Below are 19,063 nucleotides of genomic sequence, written 5' to 3'. Positions count from 1 at the left end.
TGGCTTGTAAAGCAGCCCGGGATATCTACAGTGAAAAGAAAAGACACACCATATATCAAAATTTAGAAGCCACACTCAGTTATGTCAGGCTGATTAGCTAATGATAGTGCTACAGGAACCATCCATGGCGTCAGGGAGAAACTCTAAGTTGGCAAGTCAAACATCTTTATCCCTGTTCTATCTCTCCAACCTGCCATTTCTCATCTTACAGCCTCAGTTTCTCACTATCTAACATGATTCTATTCTTGCCCCTGGATTAGCCAGCCTTCATGGCTTTGTCATGGAGGGAGAGGGTGGATATTTCAGTTACAAAACCCATCACATGCACCAGGCATTGTTCTAAGTGACTTACTATTTATTTATATATTTTTTGGTTTTGGGGTCACACCAGTGCTCAGGGGTTACTCTGGACTCTGTGCTCAGAAATCACTCCTGGCAGGCACAGGGGGCCAAATAGGATGCCAGGATTCTAACCACTATCTGTCCTAGATTACTATGTGCAAGGCAAACGTCCTACCACTGTGCTATCTCTCCAGCCCTACTTTTATCTCTCCTCTTAATTATACTACAAAATGACTCTATGACTTTGTGAGAGTTTAAGTCAGATCATGATAATCCTAGTGTTTAAAATCTTCCAATGATTTCTGGTTTTGTTAAAAAGAATGTTTCAAATGCTACATCTACACAATGGAATATTATGCAGTTCTTAGAAAAAATGAAGTCAGGACCAGAGCAATAGTGCTTTTGCCTTGCATGCAGCTGTCCCAGGATGGACCTCGGTTTGATCCCTTGTGTCCCAAATGGTTCCTCAAGCCAGAAGCAATTTCTGAGTGCCTAGCCAGGAGTGAACCTTGAATGTCACCGGGTATGGCCCAAAAACCAAAAAAAAAAAAAAAAAAAAAAAGAAAGAAAGAAAGAAAGAAAGAAAGAAAGAAGGAAGGAAGGAAGGAAGGAAGGAAGGAAGGAAGGAAGGAAGGAAGGAGGAAGGAAGGAAGGAAGGAAGGATGGAAGGAAGGAAGGAAGGAAGGAAGAAGGAAAGGAAGGAGGAGGAAGGAAGGAAGGAAGGAAGGAAGAAGGAAGAAGGAAGGAAGGAAGGAGAAAGAAAGAAGAAAGAAGAAAGAAAGAAAGAAAGAAAGAAAGAAAGAAAGAAAGAAAGAAGAAAGAAAGAAAGAAGAAAGAAAGAAAGAAAGAAAGAAAGAAAGAAAGAAGAAAGAAAGAAAGAGAAAAGAAAGAAAAGAAAGAAAGAAAGAAGAAAGAAAGAGAAGAAAAGAAGAAAGAAAAGAAGAAAGAAAGAAAGGGGGCCGGGCGGTGGCGCTCGAGGTAAGGTGCCTGCCTTACCTGCGCTAGCCTAGGAGACGGACCGCGGTTCGATCCCCCGGCGTCCCATATGGTCCCCAAGCTAGGAGCGACTTCTGAGCGCATAGCCAGGAGTAACCCTGAGCGTCACGGGTGTGGCCAAAAACCAAAAAAAAAAAAAAAAAAAGAAGAAAGAAGAAGAAGAAAGAAAGAAAGAAAGAAAAGAAAGAAAGAAAGAGAAAGAAAGAAAGAAAGAAAGAAAGAAAAGAAAAAAGAAAGAAAGAAAGAAAGAAAGAAAGAAAGAAAGAAAGAAAGAAAGAAAGAAAGAAAGAAAGAAAGAAAGAAAGAAAGAAGAAGAAAGAAAGAAAGAAAGAAAGAAAGAAAGAAAGAAAAGAAAGAAAGAAAGAAAGAAGAAAGAAAGAAAGAAAGAAAGAAAGAAAGAAATCATGAAATTGCTTATACATGGAATGGATATGGAAAGTATTATGCTAAGCAAAATGAGTCAGAGGGAGAAGGATAGACATAGAATGAGTGCACTCATTTGTGAGAATTTAAAAAACGATAGTATGGTATTAATATCCAAAGACATTGAGAAGAGGGCCTAGGAGGACTAGTTCATGCGAGGAAGCTTGCCACAAATAGTGAGAGAATGTAGTTAGGACAGAGAAAGGACCACTTATGACATTGATAGTTGGAAATGTCCTGGACAAAAACGTATTGCTAAAGGAGATAAAGTAAAATGCATGATATCCCTTCAGTAACAATATTGCAAACTACAATGGAAAAAAATGAAAGTAAATGGAAGAAAAGGAGAGAGAAAGAGAGTGAGAGAGCAAGAGTGAGTGAGAGAGAGGCAGAGAGAGAGAAAGAAAGAGAGAAAGAGAGAGAGAAGTCTGGGAGGCCAGAGGGAAACTGGGGACAGTGGTGGTGAGAAATGTGATTGATGAAGGGTATTGTATATAGTATGACTGAAAACAAAAAACTTTGTAACTCAACCTCTCAGTGTTTCAATTAAAGAATTTATATTTTTAATTGTTTCAGGAGTGAGAGAGATAGTATCAGTGGTAAGGTGCATCCTTGTATGCAATCAACTCAAATTCAATCCAAGACACTGCATATATGACTAAAAATTATCACTCATGAGCAGAGAGCCATGAATAGACCATGAGCACTTCTGAGTATGGTCCACCTCTCCAACATACACACACACACACACACACACACACACACACACACACACAAAGAGTAGTGGCTTTTTCTTGTGGTTTGGAAAGCCCAACATAATCCCACTTCTCTCCTGTTTCTTCTCCTCTCCCCACTTAGATTACTATAATGTAAGCCTTACAAGATCACTTGGCCCAGCTCTGTTTCTCCCAACCTGTTATTTCTACTTTAAATCCTCTCACCTTGGCTTTGGCACAGCTGGTTCTCCATCATGCAAGTCTCTAAATTTAAAGATCAAATTTTATGAGTTCTTCACTGACTGTCAAAGATAAATCTGAATAATTGTCTTCTTCTATAGTATCTATACTTAATCTTCATGGCACTTACCAATGCCTGAATTAACTCTCTCATCTGCCTGATGCTATGTTTATTGTCCGCTTCTCTCCATTTTATTCCAAATTGAGGGAAGTCCTTATCTGTGACCAGAATCAGCTCTGGCACATAACTACATAACTGATGTTGAATAAGATTTACATTGTGTTACTTTATTAATAAAATGTGTGAGAAGGCAAGCATCTACTAATCCTTAAGTGCTCATTCAAAGTAATTAGAAGGGACAATAAAGACTGTATAATACCCCTAAAATCGCTCTCTATTGAGCTGAGACAACCTGCTTAAGAGTTCTAAGAATATAAATACCTTCAACCTTATAGCTTTCTTTTATTTGGGAGGAAGCATATCTAGCGACGCTCAGGGGTTACTCATGGCTCTGTGCTCAAATATATTCTTGATGGTTCTTGGGGGACTGACTATATGAAATGCTGGTGATTAAACCCATGTCAGCTAAATACAAGGTAAGTGCCTGCCTTACTGTACTATTTCTCTTGCCTCACATTATAATGTTTACAAATATTTTTCCTTTTATTTTTCCCTTAGTTTAAAACTTTTATTTTACTAAGGTACTGTGCTTTACAATGTTATTGGTAATTTGTTTTAAGCTAAAAAAGATTTTATTAGGCCAGAGCAATAGCACAGTAGGTAGGGTGTTTGCCTTGCATGCGGCTAGCCCAGGTTTAATTACAGAATCTCATATGGTTCTCCAAACCTGTCAGGAGTAATTTCTGAGTATGTATCAAGGAATAACCTCTTAGTTTCACCAGACATGACCAGCCCCCTTCAAAAAAAGGGTTCTACTGGCACAGCTTTCTGCACTAGGAATCAACCCCCATTAGGGGAAGCCCTAATGCCACGCTGGAACCAACTTGCTCCAGGGTAGGTGCATATGATACCCTGATGATGAAGAAACAGCAACAACTTGTTCTAAGGGCAGGCTTCCCTACCTCGCCACCTATAGGTGTGATGAGATCAGAAGACCTCCATTACACTCCAGCTTCGTCCTCGGATCTGTGCAAAAACCAAGATCTCTAATTACAGAAGACTGACTATGACCACCTCAACTAAGTAGAAATTTTCCTGGGACCATAAAGATAGAACTTGGGGTTGGACAACTAATATGCCTGGACCCGGTAGTCAATCTTATGACAGTATGCATCATAGGTAGAGACACTCTATCTTTTAGGCCAAGGGAATTTCCCTCCTAATTTCTCCAATGTTTTCTGCATCTATGCAAACCAAACAACAACAAAAAAAAAACACCTTGCCACAACTGACCCCCCCTTTTTAAATTTTATTTATATCTTCTAGATAGGGCTCCCACCTTTTTCAGAGAACCTTGGAACATGAATCATTTTGTTTTATCTAATATTTCTATGTCTTCCTACAAATTGAGAAAAGAAAAAAGGTCTCAGGTACATTAAGTGAGAAAAAAAAAATGGTCAGAACTAAATATCCAAGCCAAAGTCAACGACAATAGAATCAAGAGACCCAAACTATAACAAGCTAAACACAAAATGGACTTGTTACACTGGTAGACACAGGGGTCTCAGGGTGGAGATATGGGATGCATGCTGGAAACAATGGTGGAGGGAGGTCAACACTGTTGATGGGAATGGCCCTAATTAACTGTCATTATATTCCTGAAATACAACAGCGAAAGACTTGTAATTCACAGTGGTCTCAATAAAAAATAAAAATAAAATAGGTTAGACACCAAGATTTATCAATGACAGGATGAAAAATTCCAAGAAAATCTACTGAAATCACAAATATTAAAGGGAATCTTGTAAAAATTGATCTGACAAATAAAAATTTGGAGTATGAATCAACAGTTTTCATCAACAAAGATGACATAGGACCAGAGAGAAAGTATAGGGATTAAAGCAATTGCATTGCATACAACCCTATTGGTCTTCATCTATGCAATTTCAAGATTATTCCAACTTGAAAATTTCCTATTGATAAAATACTCTTCTTGGGCAGAATATACAGAGGCAAGGGTACTTGCTTTGCATGCAGCCAACTAGAGTGCAATCCTAGACCTCCCATATGATCCCCTGAGTACCAATAGGAGCAATTCCTAAGTGCATAATTAAGAACAACCCTTGGGCACTGGCAGATGTGGCCCCCAAACAAAAAAAAATGTAATAAAAATAATTAAATAAATAAAACTAAAATACTCTCTTCTTAGATCATCACTTAGCATCATTCAAATTTATTGGAAACTCAACTGGGACTGAGCTCAGATAGCTATTCCTTGAGGTAAGACACATATTAGGGGCCAGGAGCACATCTTTGCACAATGCCTGTTACTATATTATACTTCCTCAGGTACAGTCCTGAGAGCCTCCATCACCATAAGACCCAAATAGCAAAGTTTTTGTGGAGGTGGGGGGGAGTCATTGATTCCTCTTGACCAGTTAACCAAGTATTACTTGGAGTGGTCCCAGAGTTCTCCTAAATACTACTTGGAAGTTCCCCCCCTCAAATATTTTTTTCCATAGAGATGCCTTCCCATACAAAGTAGATCCTCCCCTAGCCCATCCCCTCCAGAGCTACTAATTTTCTATTATTTCTTTCCTAGTACTTCTTACTATGTGACTTTGACTTGATGTTTATTTTCCTGTCTTCTTTAGTAACAGGAGCTCCATTTCATTCATTCACTGGTAATGGTTACAAAGCATTTGAATGCATATAGCATGCATTCAAATCCTTGCTTAATAAATAGGACTCTAGGAAATTGTCTTGAATAGAAGTAGGGATGAAATTTGAATCCAGTGTTTACTGACTCCAAAGTTCAAGATCTTAAGTTTTTACCTGATTCAGTTCCATCTCCAGCTCCTATTCAAAATTCTTTTTTTTTAATCATAGTTTAAGGGGCTAGAGTGATAAATAATACAGTCCTGAACACAATCAGGAGTGGCTCCATTATTTGGGATGGAGGGTAATTTTCACATCCTATTGTGCTCAGAACTTCTTACTCCTTGTTCTGTGCATAGGGATCACTTCTGGCAGAGCTAAGGGGCCATTGGTGGTGCTAGGGATTGAACAAAGGTCAGCTGCATGCAAGGCAAGTGACTTAAATTCTGTACTCTCTGGTCCCCTTTTCAACATATCTTAAAATAAAGACTTCCTGTTGCATATCACTCTTTTAAACTTATCTTTCCCAATTATTTTACCTTATGCCAAGGGGAGGCCAAACAGTACTAGAGGAGCAACCAGAAATTGAACCCAGAGTGCCAAGGACATAAAGGCTTACTGGACGAATGGGTATCTCAAGTTTTTCTCTTTCATAGCATAGACCCTCTATTTTCTTCCTTGGATGGGCAAGGTCTATAATCCTTGGACTAGCAATTGCTTTCAGGGTTGAAACAGAAATCTTGGTTTCAATCTAGGGAAGAAAAATAAATAGAATCTGTAAGCATCAAAGAATAAACAATCTTTGCTTGAGAACTTAAATTTGATCCCTGGCACATCTGTGTTCCCTAGAGTCTACCAGAAGTGATTCCCAACCACTGAAAATTCTCTGCCACTCTTGGCACAGCTGGGTGAGGGGCCCAAAAACAGTAACTAAAGCCCTTTGGGTTACTATATTTTTTAATTTGATGTATAGATGTTAAGTATTATTTACTATTGAGCATATTCTGGTTATTTGCATAGAAGATTAAGTTAAATTTTTCAAATAAAAATCCAATTTAATGGTTGATAATTGAAAAATACTTGCATATATTTGACTAGAAACTGAATAAACACTATTCAGGACATTTTTTGTGGGGATGTTGGGCTACACTTGCCTCTGAGCTCAGATATTACTCCTGGCAAGCTCAGTGGACCATATAGGATTCTGGAGACAGAACTTAGGTCTGCTGCATGCAAGGCAAATGCCCTATCCATTGTGCTATTGTTCCAGCCCTATTCAGGATTCTTTAAAAAAAAAATCACAGTTTAGGGGCCTGAATGATAGCACAGCAGTAGGGAGTTTGCCTTGCACAGATTCAATCCCTTGCATCCCATATGGTCCCTGCCAGGAGCAATTTCTGAGTGCACAGCCAGGAGTAACCCCTAAGCACTGCTGGGTGTGACCCAAAAACAAACAAAAAATTGCAGATTAGGGGAATAAAGTGATCATACAGAGAGTAGGGTACTTTCCCTAAGCACAGTTAGATGTGGCTCCAAAAACAAAACAGTCAGTTTTAAATTGCTATAATTATACGTAGAATAAAGAAACTTGGAAACTGTACCTAGAAGTCTAAGAAAAATCATTCAATTAAAAAATAATTTTTGGTTTACTCCCTTGTGATGCTTAGGGGTTACTCCTGGCTTTGTGTTCCAATATCACTCCTGGTAGATTCAGGGAACCATATGAAATGCTAAGAACTGAACCCAGGTTGGCCACATGCAAGTCAAGCAGCCCTATCTGCTGCATTATTTTTCCAACACCCTAAAATCATTAATTTTGACATTTTAAAAATGAATTGCCAGGCTAAGAAGATAATCCATTGTGTAAATCACTTGTTTTGCATGCTACTAACCAGGATTTGAATCCCCCCATCCTATATCGTCCCCCAAGCACTGCCAAAAGTGATTCCTGAGGGTAGAAACTTGAGTATCTCCTCCTGAACACTGCTGGATGTGGCCCCACAACAAACAAAAATAAATAAAAATTAAAAATTTTAAATGGATAGTCAATTAGTTAAATTAAATGCATATCTCTGAACAATCTTTTCTGTTACACAAAACACATGCGCACAAGGGCCGCAAGCCTATGCCTATGTGCGCTAACCTAGGACAAAGCACGGTTCGATCCCCCGCATCCCATATGGTCCCCCAAGCCAGGAGCGATTTCTGAGTGCATAGCCAGGAGGAACCTCTGAGCGTCAGCAGGTGTGGCCCAAAAATAAACAAACAAACAAAAAAACATGTGCACAGATCCACATTACTGGGTATGACTGCTTTTATTCTAAGAAGCTATAAATTCTTTGTCATTTCTTTCACAGAAGTGATGTTTGTGACCTGTTCACCTCTTCTTAGGAAACCTGGTGGTCCCTTAGTCCTAGGTGGTCACCACATTGATGCAGAATATAGTGCAAAAACTGATCAGCATTGCACATTGCAGCCCAGCACTGCTGGACTCAAACAATCATCCTGCCTTAGCCTCCCGAGTATCTGGGACTTCAAGCACATGACACTGCACTGGGGAGTGGTGGGGCTTGTAAACCTGTCCCTTGAAGCTGGCCAGACTTCTAAAATCAATCAACAGAGTTTCACTGCAGTATTTTATGCAATTTCCAAAGCCAATCCTATAGAAACCTATTTCTTCTGCCAAGTTCTTTGGAATGGTCGCCTTTGGAACACTCCACTCATGATACTTCTTTTCAGAATATGTATGCCAGGCCAAGAGAAGTCTAAGTTACATGGAGATGCCATGAGCTCCTGTCAATATTCCTAATATATTAAGCTTTCAAGTCATACTCACAGTATTTTTTGTGGAGTGACTTTTATTTGTGCTCCCTCCCTATATTTCATATGGTAAAGCCCTAAACCTGGCTCTGACAGTATTAGAATTTATTGGCAGTTAACTTTAGATGACTCACAATGATGGGTCTAGACTCAGAGAGAGAGAGTACAGAAAGTAAGGCACTTGCCTTTGCATGTACCTGACCTAGTCTGATTCTCTGGCATTATATATGGTCCCCTGAGGCCTGCTAGGAGTGATTTCTGAGCACAGAGTCAAGAGTAAGCATTGCCAGATGTGGTCACCTCCCTCTCTATAAATGAGAAAAACTTCTTTTTCTGGATACATGTTACATGAGCACCAGTAAGGTGGTGGCAATCTGCAAGCCAGAGTCTTTATCAAGAAGAGTATCTGGGGACATAGAGATAGTAGAGTGTCTTGCCAGGGTTGATCTCCAGCATGGCTTAATGGTCTTCTGAGCACCACCAGGAGTGATCTTTAAGTACAGAACCAAGAATAAGTTCTGAGCATATCTGGATGGTCCTCCCAACCTCCCAAAAGAAGAATAGCACTTATTGGCATCTGGACCTTAAATTTCTCAGACCCCAGAACTGTGATAAATAAACATGTTGTTTCAATGCTCAGACTATGGTTTATTTTATTAAGGCGATGTACCTGATTTAGGGTGTTAGGAAGCCCTCCAAGATTTCAAGCCCTTCCTATTCCAGACACACAAAAAAAGCCACTGATGATAATTGGTTGACGCCCCAATTACTGGAATAGAGACAAAGCATATCTACATCTCATATCTACTTCTCATTTCTGAGTCATAAAATACTTGAGCTTTATAAAATAGTGGTTCTTGATCCTACAAACTTTGGGGATGGTTTGAAATGAAGCCAACGATAACCAAATCAAGCCTTGAAAGGTAGCTGCTTCTCTCTATGGGCTCTAGATGATTTGTACAATGCTTTCTGAGTTGATTATATTTAACCATGATCTGATGGAGAACAGGTAGCAGATGGGAGACAGGCACACTGAAAGTGTCTGGCATATGTGTGTGTGGGGGTAGGGGGAGTCTACAAGCAGAGGCAGCTGTTTCAAGAGACATGTTAGTGGAATAAGTATAGTCAGTGTAATGGGCTGCTTCTAAGTTTTATTTCTAAGAGAACTAAATGGTCAGCTCAGGCCTTTCAATTTAAAGATGTGGTAAAGGAGTTAGAAAGTTTTTGTGATTTATCTAAAAAAAAAAATAACTCTCCTCTAAAGTTACAGAGCTGAAAATTCTGAAAACCAAACTCAGCAGCAAATGCTTTGAGTCCCTGAATTATAGTTTAAATTGAATTCTCAAAATAAGGTTAAAGCAATGATGGGAAGGAATGAAATCTTAAAAAATTAAAATAGGGCTAGATAGGCAGATTCTAATTAAGAGGAGGACGACTTCAAATTCCTAAGCACTATTGGGCTTTCTCTCCTATACAGCCAGACCTTTCTCCCCTGCATAGGAAAGTTAGATTTCTTGTTTAAAGAATCTGCAATGGCTTTTTCTGAAATATTAACCTTCTGAAGTAATAACTGCTAGCCCACTATCCCATCTGCCATAGCTTCAGATCTATAACAATATACACAAGTTCCAAATTGCAGCCTTCGTTAGACTCATAATTCTTTATGGATTAATATATGACTCACCGTGATTCAGCTTCTCAATCAAATCCTGACTCACCCATTAGACACAGGGAGGGAAGGAGAAAAATTCAGTTGATGAGATGGAAAAATAAACAAAAATATATATGCCTACAATTATGAGTGGAGAAATGTTATCACGGGGCGTATTTTCTTTCCCACGGGCCAACTTACATTTCTTGGTGGTTGATAGTTTGGGTCTAAGGCTTTGGCTATTGAGAGACGTAATATTCGAGGAGAAGGATCAGATATTCGAAGGTTTAAGTGATCTTTGGGTTGACTACAAGCAAAGGGAACATAAAATATTAGAATAATTGGAGAAACAATAGCTCCATTTTTCAATTACTATAATCAACCTCCAATCAACTATGTACATATTACCTTTATCTTTGTATTATCTTTCCCATGATCATTATTGCATTCGGAAAGGTTGGTGTTTCTTCCAATTTTCCCCTATACAGCAGATAAACATTTTATATTGTAGTTCAGTAGATGTAAATCTGAGGGGGCATATCTGAAACCAAACTTTCATGCAACAATGCTTGCCTTATGCAGAATATTTTGATTTTTCTTAACTTCATTGAACAAAACTGGATTATTTCATGGTTTATCTATAGATAAAACTGGAGATTTCAAAATACTTCATAGGGCCGAGTGATAATATAGTGGGTTAAGTTTATTTTTAAATAACATGCAATTATATACTATATAAAATATTATACTTATTGGGGAAAGTTAGACAGAATTGGTGGTACTCAGGGCTTACTCCTAGCTCTGTTCTCAGGAATCACTCCTGGTAGTGATCAGGGACCATATACTGTGCGGAGAACAGACTGGGGTTGGCCACATGCAAGGCAAGCACTTTCATCTCCAACCCCTGTACTATGTTTTCTAATTTTTTTTTTTTTTTTTGGTTTTTGGGCCACACCCGGCGGTGCTCAGGGGTTACTCCTGGCTGTCTGCTCAGAAATAGCTCCTGGCAGGCACGGGGGACCATATGGGACACCGGGATTCGAACCAACCATCTTTGGTCCTGGATCGGCTGCTTGCAAGGCAAATGCCGCTGTGCTATCTCTCCGGGCCCTATGTTTTCTAATTTTAAAATAGCATATCAGTTACACTTGTATAAGGTACCATTTAGTGGATCAGACACATTCATGAACATTTGCAATCATCACCACTAATTTTAAGATGTCTTCACATCCCAAGGGAAATCCTATACTTACTAACAGTTCCTTCCCATTAGTCCTCTACCATAAACACCCTAAGGAACTACTCACCTATTTCCTGTCTATACAGTTGCCTATGTGGATATTTACAGGAGATGGTATCATACAAATATGTAGCTCTTTGTGTTTAGCTTCCTTTGCTTAGTGTATTTCAAAATCCATATTTCAATATGTCATACCTTTTATGGTTGAATAATGATTCACTGTATAGATTTGCCACACTTTGCTTATCTATGCATCCACTAATGAACACCTGAACTGCTTCGCGTTTTTACTATTATGGAATGCTACTATAAATATTCATACAAATGTGTAGGGAACATTTTCAGTTCTTTGAAGAACATTCCTTAAAGTAGAAATACAGATATATTATAACTTTATGTATCATATTTTGAGTAAATAAAAATATTTTCTAAGTAAGTGGAATTTTAGCCACTATTAATAATACATAAAGGTTTCAATTTCACCATATTTTTAAATTATTTTCTGTTTACTAAATTTCTTTTTCTGTTTATTGTTTAATAATTAATAAATATGATATATAATAAATATGATATATAAAAGGGAGATAAAAGAGATCACCTATCCAAAAATAGAGTCATACCATAAAGATAAGTACAGGCAATTCCATAGTGGAACTCTCTAAAGGAAAGATTACACATAGCCCAGTACCATTTGTCTAAAAGATTCATTCTTTCTCAATTAAATTGTCATAGTAGCCTTGTCAAATACCAGTCAATCCTATAATGCTTTTCCCTGCTGGCTCAAATTAGCCTGGTGAGTTCTTCTAGAAGTAAACAGCTAAAATATAAGGTTCAAGCTCACATAGCTTTATTAGCTGGTCTATGTATCTTCACCAAGCACTTATTTTCCCCCTTACACCCACTTCTAACAAGCTAGGTTATGTAACAAATTATAGAAGTTTCTTTTATTATTTTAATTATATTAAAGATCTGTGATTTACAAAGTTATTGATAGTTGAGTTTTAGAATACAACATTCTAGCACCAGTAACAACTTTCCCCCAACAGTGTCTCAACAAGGTTTTCCCTCCACCAGTGTCCCAACTCTTCCACACCCCAGCCTGACACCTTGACAGAAACATTTTAAAGTTTGATTGCTGTAGTTTGGATCTTATATTTTCAATGTTAATTTTTCTGTGGTTTCGATATATAGCTATAATGCTTCCCCACGTCACCAATGTATCCAAATTCGCCCCAATCCCTATTTCCCTCTTTACTTCCTCTGCTCATCTTCTTACTTCCACCTTGATTGATAAGAGCCTGGTTAGAGACTATTTTCCTGACCATAAAAGGAAGGACAGTATAACTGAGAAAAAACTAAAAACAAAAAAACAAAACACACACACACACACACAAATAAAACCAGGGTCCAGAGTGGTGGTGCAAGTGGTAAAGCATTTGCCTTGCATGCAGCTAAACTAGGATGGACTGTGGTTCAATCACCTGGAGTCCTATATGGTGGCCCAAGCCAGGAGCATAGCCAGGAGTAACCCCTGAGTGTCACTGGATATGGGAGGGAAAGGAAGGAAGGAAGGAAGGAAGGAAGGAAGGAAGGAAGGAAGGAAGGAAGGAAGGAAGGAAGGAAGGAAGGAAGGAAGGAAGGAAGGAAGGAAGGAAGGAAGGAAGGAAGGAAGGAAGGAAGGAAGGAAGGAAGGAAGGAAGGAAGGAGAGAGAGAGGAGAGAGAGAGAGAGAAGAAGAAAGAAGAAAGAAAGAAGAGAAAGAAAGAAAGAAAGAAGAGAAAAGAAAGAAAGAAAGAAAGAAAGAAAGAAAGAAAGAAAGAAAGAAGAAAGAGTAAAGTGTCTACCAAAGAAAGAAAGAAAGAAAGAAAGAAAGAAAGAAAGAAAGAAAGAAGAAAGAAAGAAAGAAAAAGAAGAAAGGAAAAGAAAGAAAGGAAGAAAGAAAGAAAGAGAAAGAAAGAAAGAAAGAAAGAAAGAAAGAAAGAAAGAAAGAGAAAGAAAGAAAGAAAGAAAGAAAGAAAGAAAGAAATAAATAAAGAAAGAAAGAAAGAAAGAAAGAAAGAAAGAAAAAGGAAGGAAGGAAGGAAAGAAAGAAGAAAGAAAGAAAGAAAGAAAGAAGGAAGGAAAGAGAAAGAAAGAAGAAAGAAGAAAGGAAGGAAGAGAAAGAAGGAAAGAAGAGAAGAAAGAAGGAAGAAAGGAAAAACGAATGAAAGAAAAAAAGAAAACCAGTTAGCTCAAAGAAAAATGATGCTTTGTACTTTAACAGCTCTTGGGTGGATTTTTGTATCAAAGTATCAGCTAGTATTAATAGTAATGTTAAGCTAATGAACAAAAGTTATGTTCTGTTACTAGTCAAAACAGGAAAACAAAGTTTTCAATGTTAAAAAGGCTTTAACACTCAGATTTAACTTACACAAAACATTAGAAACTCAGACCTCTCCAGCTGGCACTTTCCTTGCATGTAGCTTACTTGCATTCCATTCCTGGCACCACATATGTGCCTCCGGCACCACCAGGAGTAATCCCTGAGTACAGAGTCAGGACAAAGCCTGAACACCATAAGGTGTGCTCCCCTCTAAAATAAAATAAATGCTCAGGTTTCTTGAAAATAGTGAGGACTGGAATAATAATACAGGGATTAAGATGCTTCTCTTGTATCAACTGATTTGAATTCAATCCCTTGGCACTGCGTGGTTCACCAGGCCCTTCCTATTTTCCCTCCAAAATAGTTACCAATACCCCTTTGGCTTTGTAAATATTTCTATACAACTTCCTATATCTTATACATATATTTAATCAAATTTTCAGATTTTGCTGAATGAACTTATAAACAAGAAAATGAAAAATATTTGTATAGGAATTGGGTTTCTTTCTCTGGATTCTGTGATAAAAAAAAGTCTGACGTGGGAGACTGAAGTAGTAGTAGTATAGTGGGGACAAACACAACTGCCATGTTTGCACCCAGTTAGCTCCATAGACTCACTTGTTCTCGAGAGATATAAACCAAGCCATGAAAAATTATAGGTACACTGGTCACACAGTTGAAAGCTGGCAATCTCAGGAGGAGAGGGTAAGCCAAGTTCCTGCCCTGCCAAAGTCACACCTACTGTATCCATCACCCACAATTGCCACTTCATCATTGGTCCTGCTTCACCACTCCTCTACATATTTCTGCTGAAACACCAATCTGACCAAACTCCAGGTATGTTGATATTTGTGTTGATATTACTAGTACCTTTTTAGAGTGAGTGTGAGTACCCTCTCTCCACCTTCTCATACTCTGGAAGCCCTGGAAGCTTAAAGCATGCCCCATAAAAGCCACAGTATCTGCAACAGAGCTTGGAATTTCTGGACAACTTCATTTTTTTTTTTTTAGTATTGTCATACCCATAGGAACCCATAGATGTCAATTTATATTGAAGCCACCTAATGTTCAGAAATAAATGAAGTAACAGGATAGTCAATTAGCAACTGACCTGGATTTGACACTCTGCATCTCAAGTAGTCCCCAACTCTCAGTAGAGTGATCCCTGAGCACAAAGCTAAGATTAAGACCTAAGTACTATTGAGTGTACTCCTAAAAATAAATTATGCATATGTAATGTGTGTATGTGTGTGTATACACTGTCACATTATCTAGCTATAAGAACAGATGAAATTATGCAATTTGCTGCAGTATAGATGAAATGAAATGTTAAGCAAAATAAGTCAGCAAAGAAGGTAAATACTGGATAATCACATTTATCTGTGGCACACAGTACAATAAAACAAGGGAATATATAGTATCCTGCAAGGACAAATCCTTGATTTTGGATTACAGAACTCAGATTGCAAAGCAGTGGATAGGTGTGGGGAATGAACAGGTACACAGAGGTGATGTAGGGGCAGTGGTGGAGGGTGTTGGACACTTTGGTGGTGATGAGGTACAGTAACATTGTACATCAATATCATAAATGTTAGACAGCTATGCACCATAGGTAGCTGCCCTGTCGGCTCTGTAGACTTATTTTATTCTCAAAAGATAAAAGTCAAGCCACAAAAATTCATGGATACACAGGTCTCACAGCTGAAAACTCTAGGGCTCCCTCAGGAGAAGCCAGGCTAAGTCTCTAATCTAGCCAAAGCCTCAGCAGTTGCACTCACACCCACACAATCACTGCCAGATTAATGGCTCAATTTCACTGTTCTACCACTGATCTCTGTAAACACCTAATGACTAAAACTCCAGGTATTTTGGTTTGAAAACTTTCAGATCTTCTTGAAGAGAGGGCAGGCAGCCTCACCCTGCTCTTTGGCGCCTCTGGAAGCCCTGAAGCCCATGTCCCACAGCTGCCACCATGTCAGATAACCATCCCTGTTCCATAAAACTTGGACTTTCTGAAGCATGAGGTTGCATATGAAGCCACATAACACCTCCAAATTTTTCAATATAGACACCTCAGAAAGAATACACCAAATTAGATGTGAAAGTGGAATAAAAGGCACCAAAGTTTCACAAACAAAACCAGTAACACTGAATGCTCAACTAGCAATCAACAACTTAATAAACCTTCAAACAATGACTTAATGACTCCATTGTTAGATATAACAATTTTTACAATTTTCTTTCTGTGAAGTTTTCTTTTCAACCATTCCATTATCATTTAGTTGTAGCAAGCAAATAAATTATTTTATACCTGCCAAGGGGGCAGGCTTGGGCATGAGTGGAAAACTGGGTCAATGGTGAGGGACTGTTATATTGATGGTGGGATTTTTGTTGGAACATTGAATACCAGAAAAATTGTATTGTAAGCAACTATGTAAACCATGGTGTTTAAATAAAGTAATAAAAATTTTAAAATACAGATATCATAATGGTTAACACTATTATAACCATGTTACCTAAACTATCATACAAATAAATTATAAAATAAAATAAATATAAAAATAATAGAACAGAGGCTGGTGATGTGGCTCAATGATAAGTTCATATCTCACATGTCTGAGGCTCTGGATTTAAACTCTGGAACACAAAGGGAAAAAATAAGAACAAACTTGTGATATTTCACTAAATTAGATTAGGATTTCACAAGGTACTCTACCTATCTGGTTGCATGTTTGTCTTGAATTTGTTGGGCTGTGCTAGCTTCTGGAGCCTTTTGGAGGGCTGAGCAAACAATGCAGGAGAAGGAATTTCCCAGATAACGGATGGTCTACCACAGCCAAAGTTATACTGAATTCTGGGAGAAATAGAAAAGAAAAGGAGAAAAACAAACACAGATTCAAATCATCATTGTAAAGTCCAGTACTGACTCTCCTAAGTCTAGGTATGAAAGTTTAGTGTAAGATGACAGCTATCATCCCAAATAAAGGTGTTCCCCATCTTGCTCTTTCCCATAAATCTCTCTTTTGATATGTAAAGAAGGAGGATCACTCCACCTTCCCCCTTCTGGTATTGGGAAGTGGTTTAATAAAGGAAGAGGAGTTCTGGCTTTTGGCGCTGGGAGACACCACAAGTCAGAAGCCATAAGAAGCCATTTTCTCCATTACTCTATCCTGACTGGCTTGGCTTATTATTTCTTCTCCACTATCTGCTTCTCAGACCCATCTGCATGGGGTTTAGAAAAAACGGTGCCTGGGGTGATTTCACAACCTTTGGGATTTTATTTTACAACTGGTGTTCAAACAGCAACCCAGGTACCTGAAAAGACTCCACAATGGTGAGTGCCCAGACCATGAATGGCCTTCTTGAATTGGACTGAGTGTACAGTGCCCTTCACTGGAACATCGGTGCACATGGCCCCTATTCTGAATTTGGCAGAGGCCCCCTCAGATAGGACAGAAGCAGACAGTGAAGGGGAGAGAACTGAAGATTCTGAGCAGTGTCCCAGAGGCTGAGGCCCGCCTCCTTTCTTCTTCCAAAGGTGCTTTGTGTAAGGACCTCAGCCCCTCCAACCTGCAGCTACTTATTGAGGTCACTGATGAAGTAGAATAAAAAAGAAAGTTCCATTTGAGGGGTACCAAAAGTAAGGAGATGAGCGGGTCCCCCTACCCAGATTCTGGCCCAGGAACTGAAGACCTTTCTGTCCCATATGACTTCAGCAGCCTAATACAGAAGATGGGCTGGAGTTTTTGCAGAAAGGTTCTAATGTTTATGTTCAGAGAAGTCTAGAAAATTTTTTGTAATATGTATAAAACAAAGATATAGAAAAAGTTGATTGTTTTGAGAATAATGTGTACAATTTTAACTTTGACATTTTTACAGCCAACTTTTACTGTGCTTGTGCAAAATAACAACCACTTATAAATTCAGATTTTGGGTTCCTGCCTTTTTTGGAAAAAGTAAAACAAAACTTTTGTAACTTTCCTCATTTTATTTTGATTTTATTTTATTTTTTATTTTCGGACCACACCCATTTGATGCTCAGGGGTTACTCCTGGCTAAGCGCTCAGAAATTGTCCCTGGCTTGTGGGGACCATATGGAATACCGGGGGATTGAACCACGGTCCTTCCTTGGCTAGTGCTTGCAAGGCAGACTCCTTACCTCTAGCGCCACCTCGCTGGCCCCTCCTCATTTTATTTTATTTTATATAGAAAGAGTGGAATTTTAAGATGACACCCAGCTGTCAATCCCACAGGTATTCCCTATCTTCGTCCTTTCAGTAAATCTCCCTTTTGATATGTAAAAGCCCATCTGGATTTACTCTACTGCAGTGCTTCTCAATTATGTTCTGTCATGCCCCCCTAAGGATAGAAGAAAACATTTTTGCGGGCCCCCCCCACCCCGCGTGACTGTAAAATAGTATCTTTATTAAAAAAAAAAAACTTTAACCTGCAAAACAAAAATGTATAAAATAACTTGAGCTGATTTTTTAATCAGAGGTGATGTCTGGATCAATGTCTACAATGAGCACGTTTTGCAATTCGAAGCAGGGTGCGCCCCACTATTTGAGAACCACTGCTTTACTGGGAATTTTGATTTAACCTTAACTGTTGAGCTCTTTTCCTATGAAGAGAAAATAGAAATGATATAAACATTCACCAGTTCTCTGGTTCCTAATAGTCTATATCTACATAAAATGTTTCCATAATAAGTGGCTGGAGTGGTAGCACCGTGGTAGGGCATTTGTCTTGCATGCAGCTGACCCAGAAGGGACACCACTTCAATCTCCGACATCCCATATAGTCCCCCCCAAGTAGGAGCAAGCGATTTCTAAGTAGAGAGGCAGTAGTAACCTGAGTGCCGCTGGGTGTAGCCCAAAGAAACCCCAAAATTTTTTCCATAATTAATAGACTATGGGCCCAGCGAGGTGGCGCTAGAGGTAAGGTGTCTGCCTTGCAAACGCTAGCCAAGGAAAGATCGAGACCGCAGTTTGATCCCCCGGTGTCCCATATGGTCCCCCAAGCCAGAGGCAATTTCTGAGCGCTTAGCCAGGAGTAACCCCTGAGCATCAAACGGGTGTGGCCCGAAAAACCAAAAAAAAAATTAATAGACTACATATTATAAAATAAACTAAAAATACACTGATGAAAATCTTTTCCTATTAAAACCATCTTTTCTTATGTGTAGAGGATGCAGCAAGCAGAGTTAGAGGTTATGTAATTTAAGAGTTATATTAGGTATATGTAGTTGAAACAAAATCTGGGGTTTTGTTTTAGTTCTGATCTCGGGGATCACTCTTGGTGGAATTCAGGGGATCATATGGCATGCTGAGGATTGAACCTTGGTCAGCTGAGTGCAAGGCAAATAAGTGCCCTACTCACTTTACTATGTCTCCAGCTCCTATTGCTTCAATACTTTAAGGAAGAAATATAAATGATAAAAAGATTTTCACTTTATTTATTTATATTTTTGGTCTGACCTGAAGGTCAGAATTAAG

General features: G+C 38.7%; 1 protein-coding gene across 1 annotated transcript in view; it reads right to left on the bottom strand.

Moving 5' to 3' along the window:
* THEGL (theg spermatid protein like) overlaps nucleotides 1-19,063 on the bottom strand; it is a 40,135-nt gene that overhangs the window by 3,640 nt on the left and 17,432 nt on the right. The window contains 4 exon segments of the mRNA XM_049789840.1: nucleotides 2-25; nucleotides 6,116-6,247; nucleotides 10,169-10,274; nucleotides 16,285-16,422. Of these exon segments, the coding sequence (XP_049645797.1) occupies nucleotides 2-25; nucleotides 6,116-6,247; nucleotides 10,169-10,274; nucleotides 16,285-16,422 (400 nt within the window).

The sequence above is a fragment of the Suncus etruscus genome, chromosome 16, assembly GCF_024139225.1.
Source record: "Suncus etruscus isolate mSunEtr1 chromosome 16, mSunEtr1.pri.cur, whole genome shotgun sequence".
NCBI classification, from domain to species: Eukaryota; Metazoa; Chordata; class Mammalia; order Eulipotyphla; family Soricidae; genus Suncus; species Suncus etruscus.
Note: the sequence above shows the minus strand (reverse complement) of the source record. Positions and strands in the feature narration are given on the sequence as shown.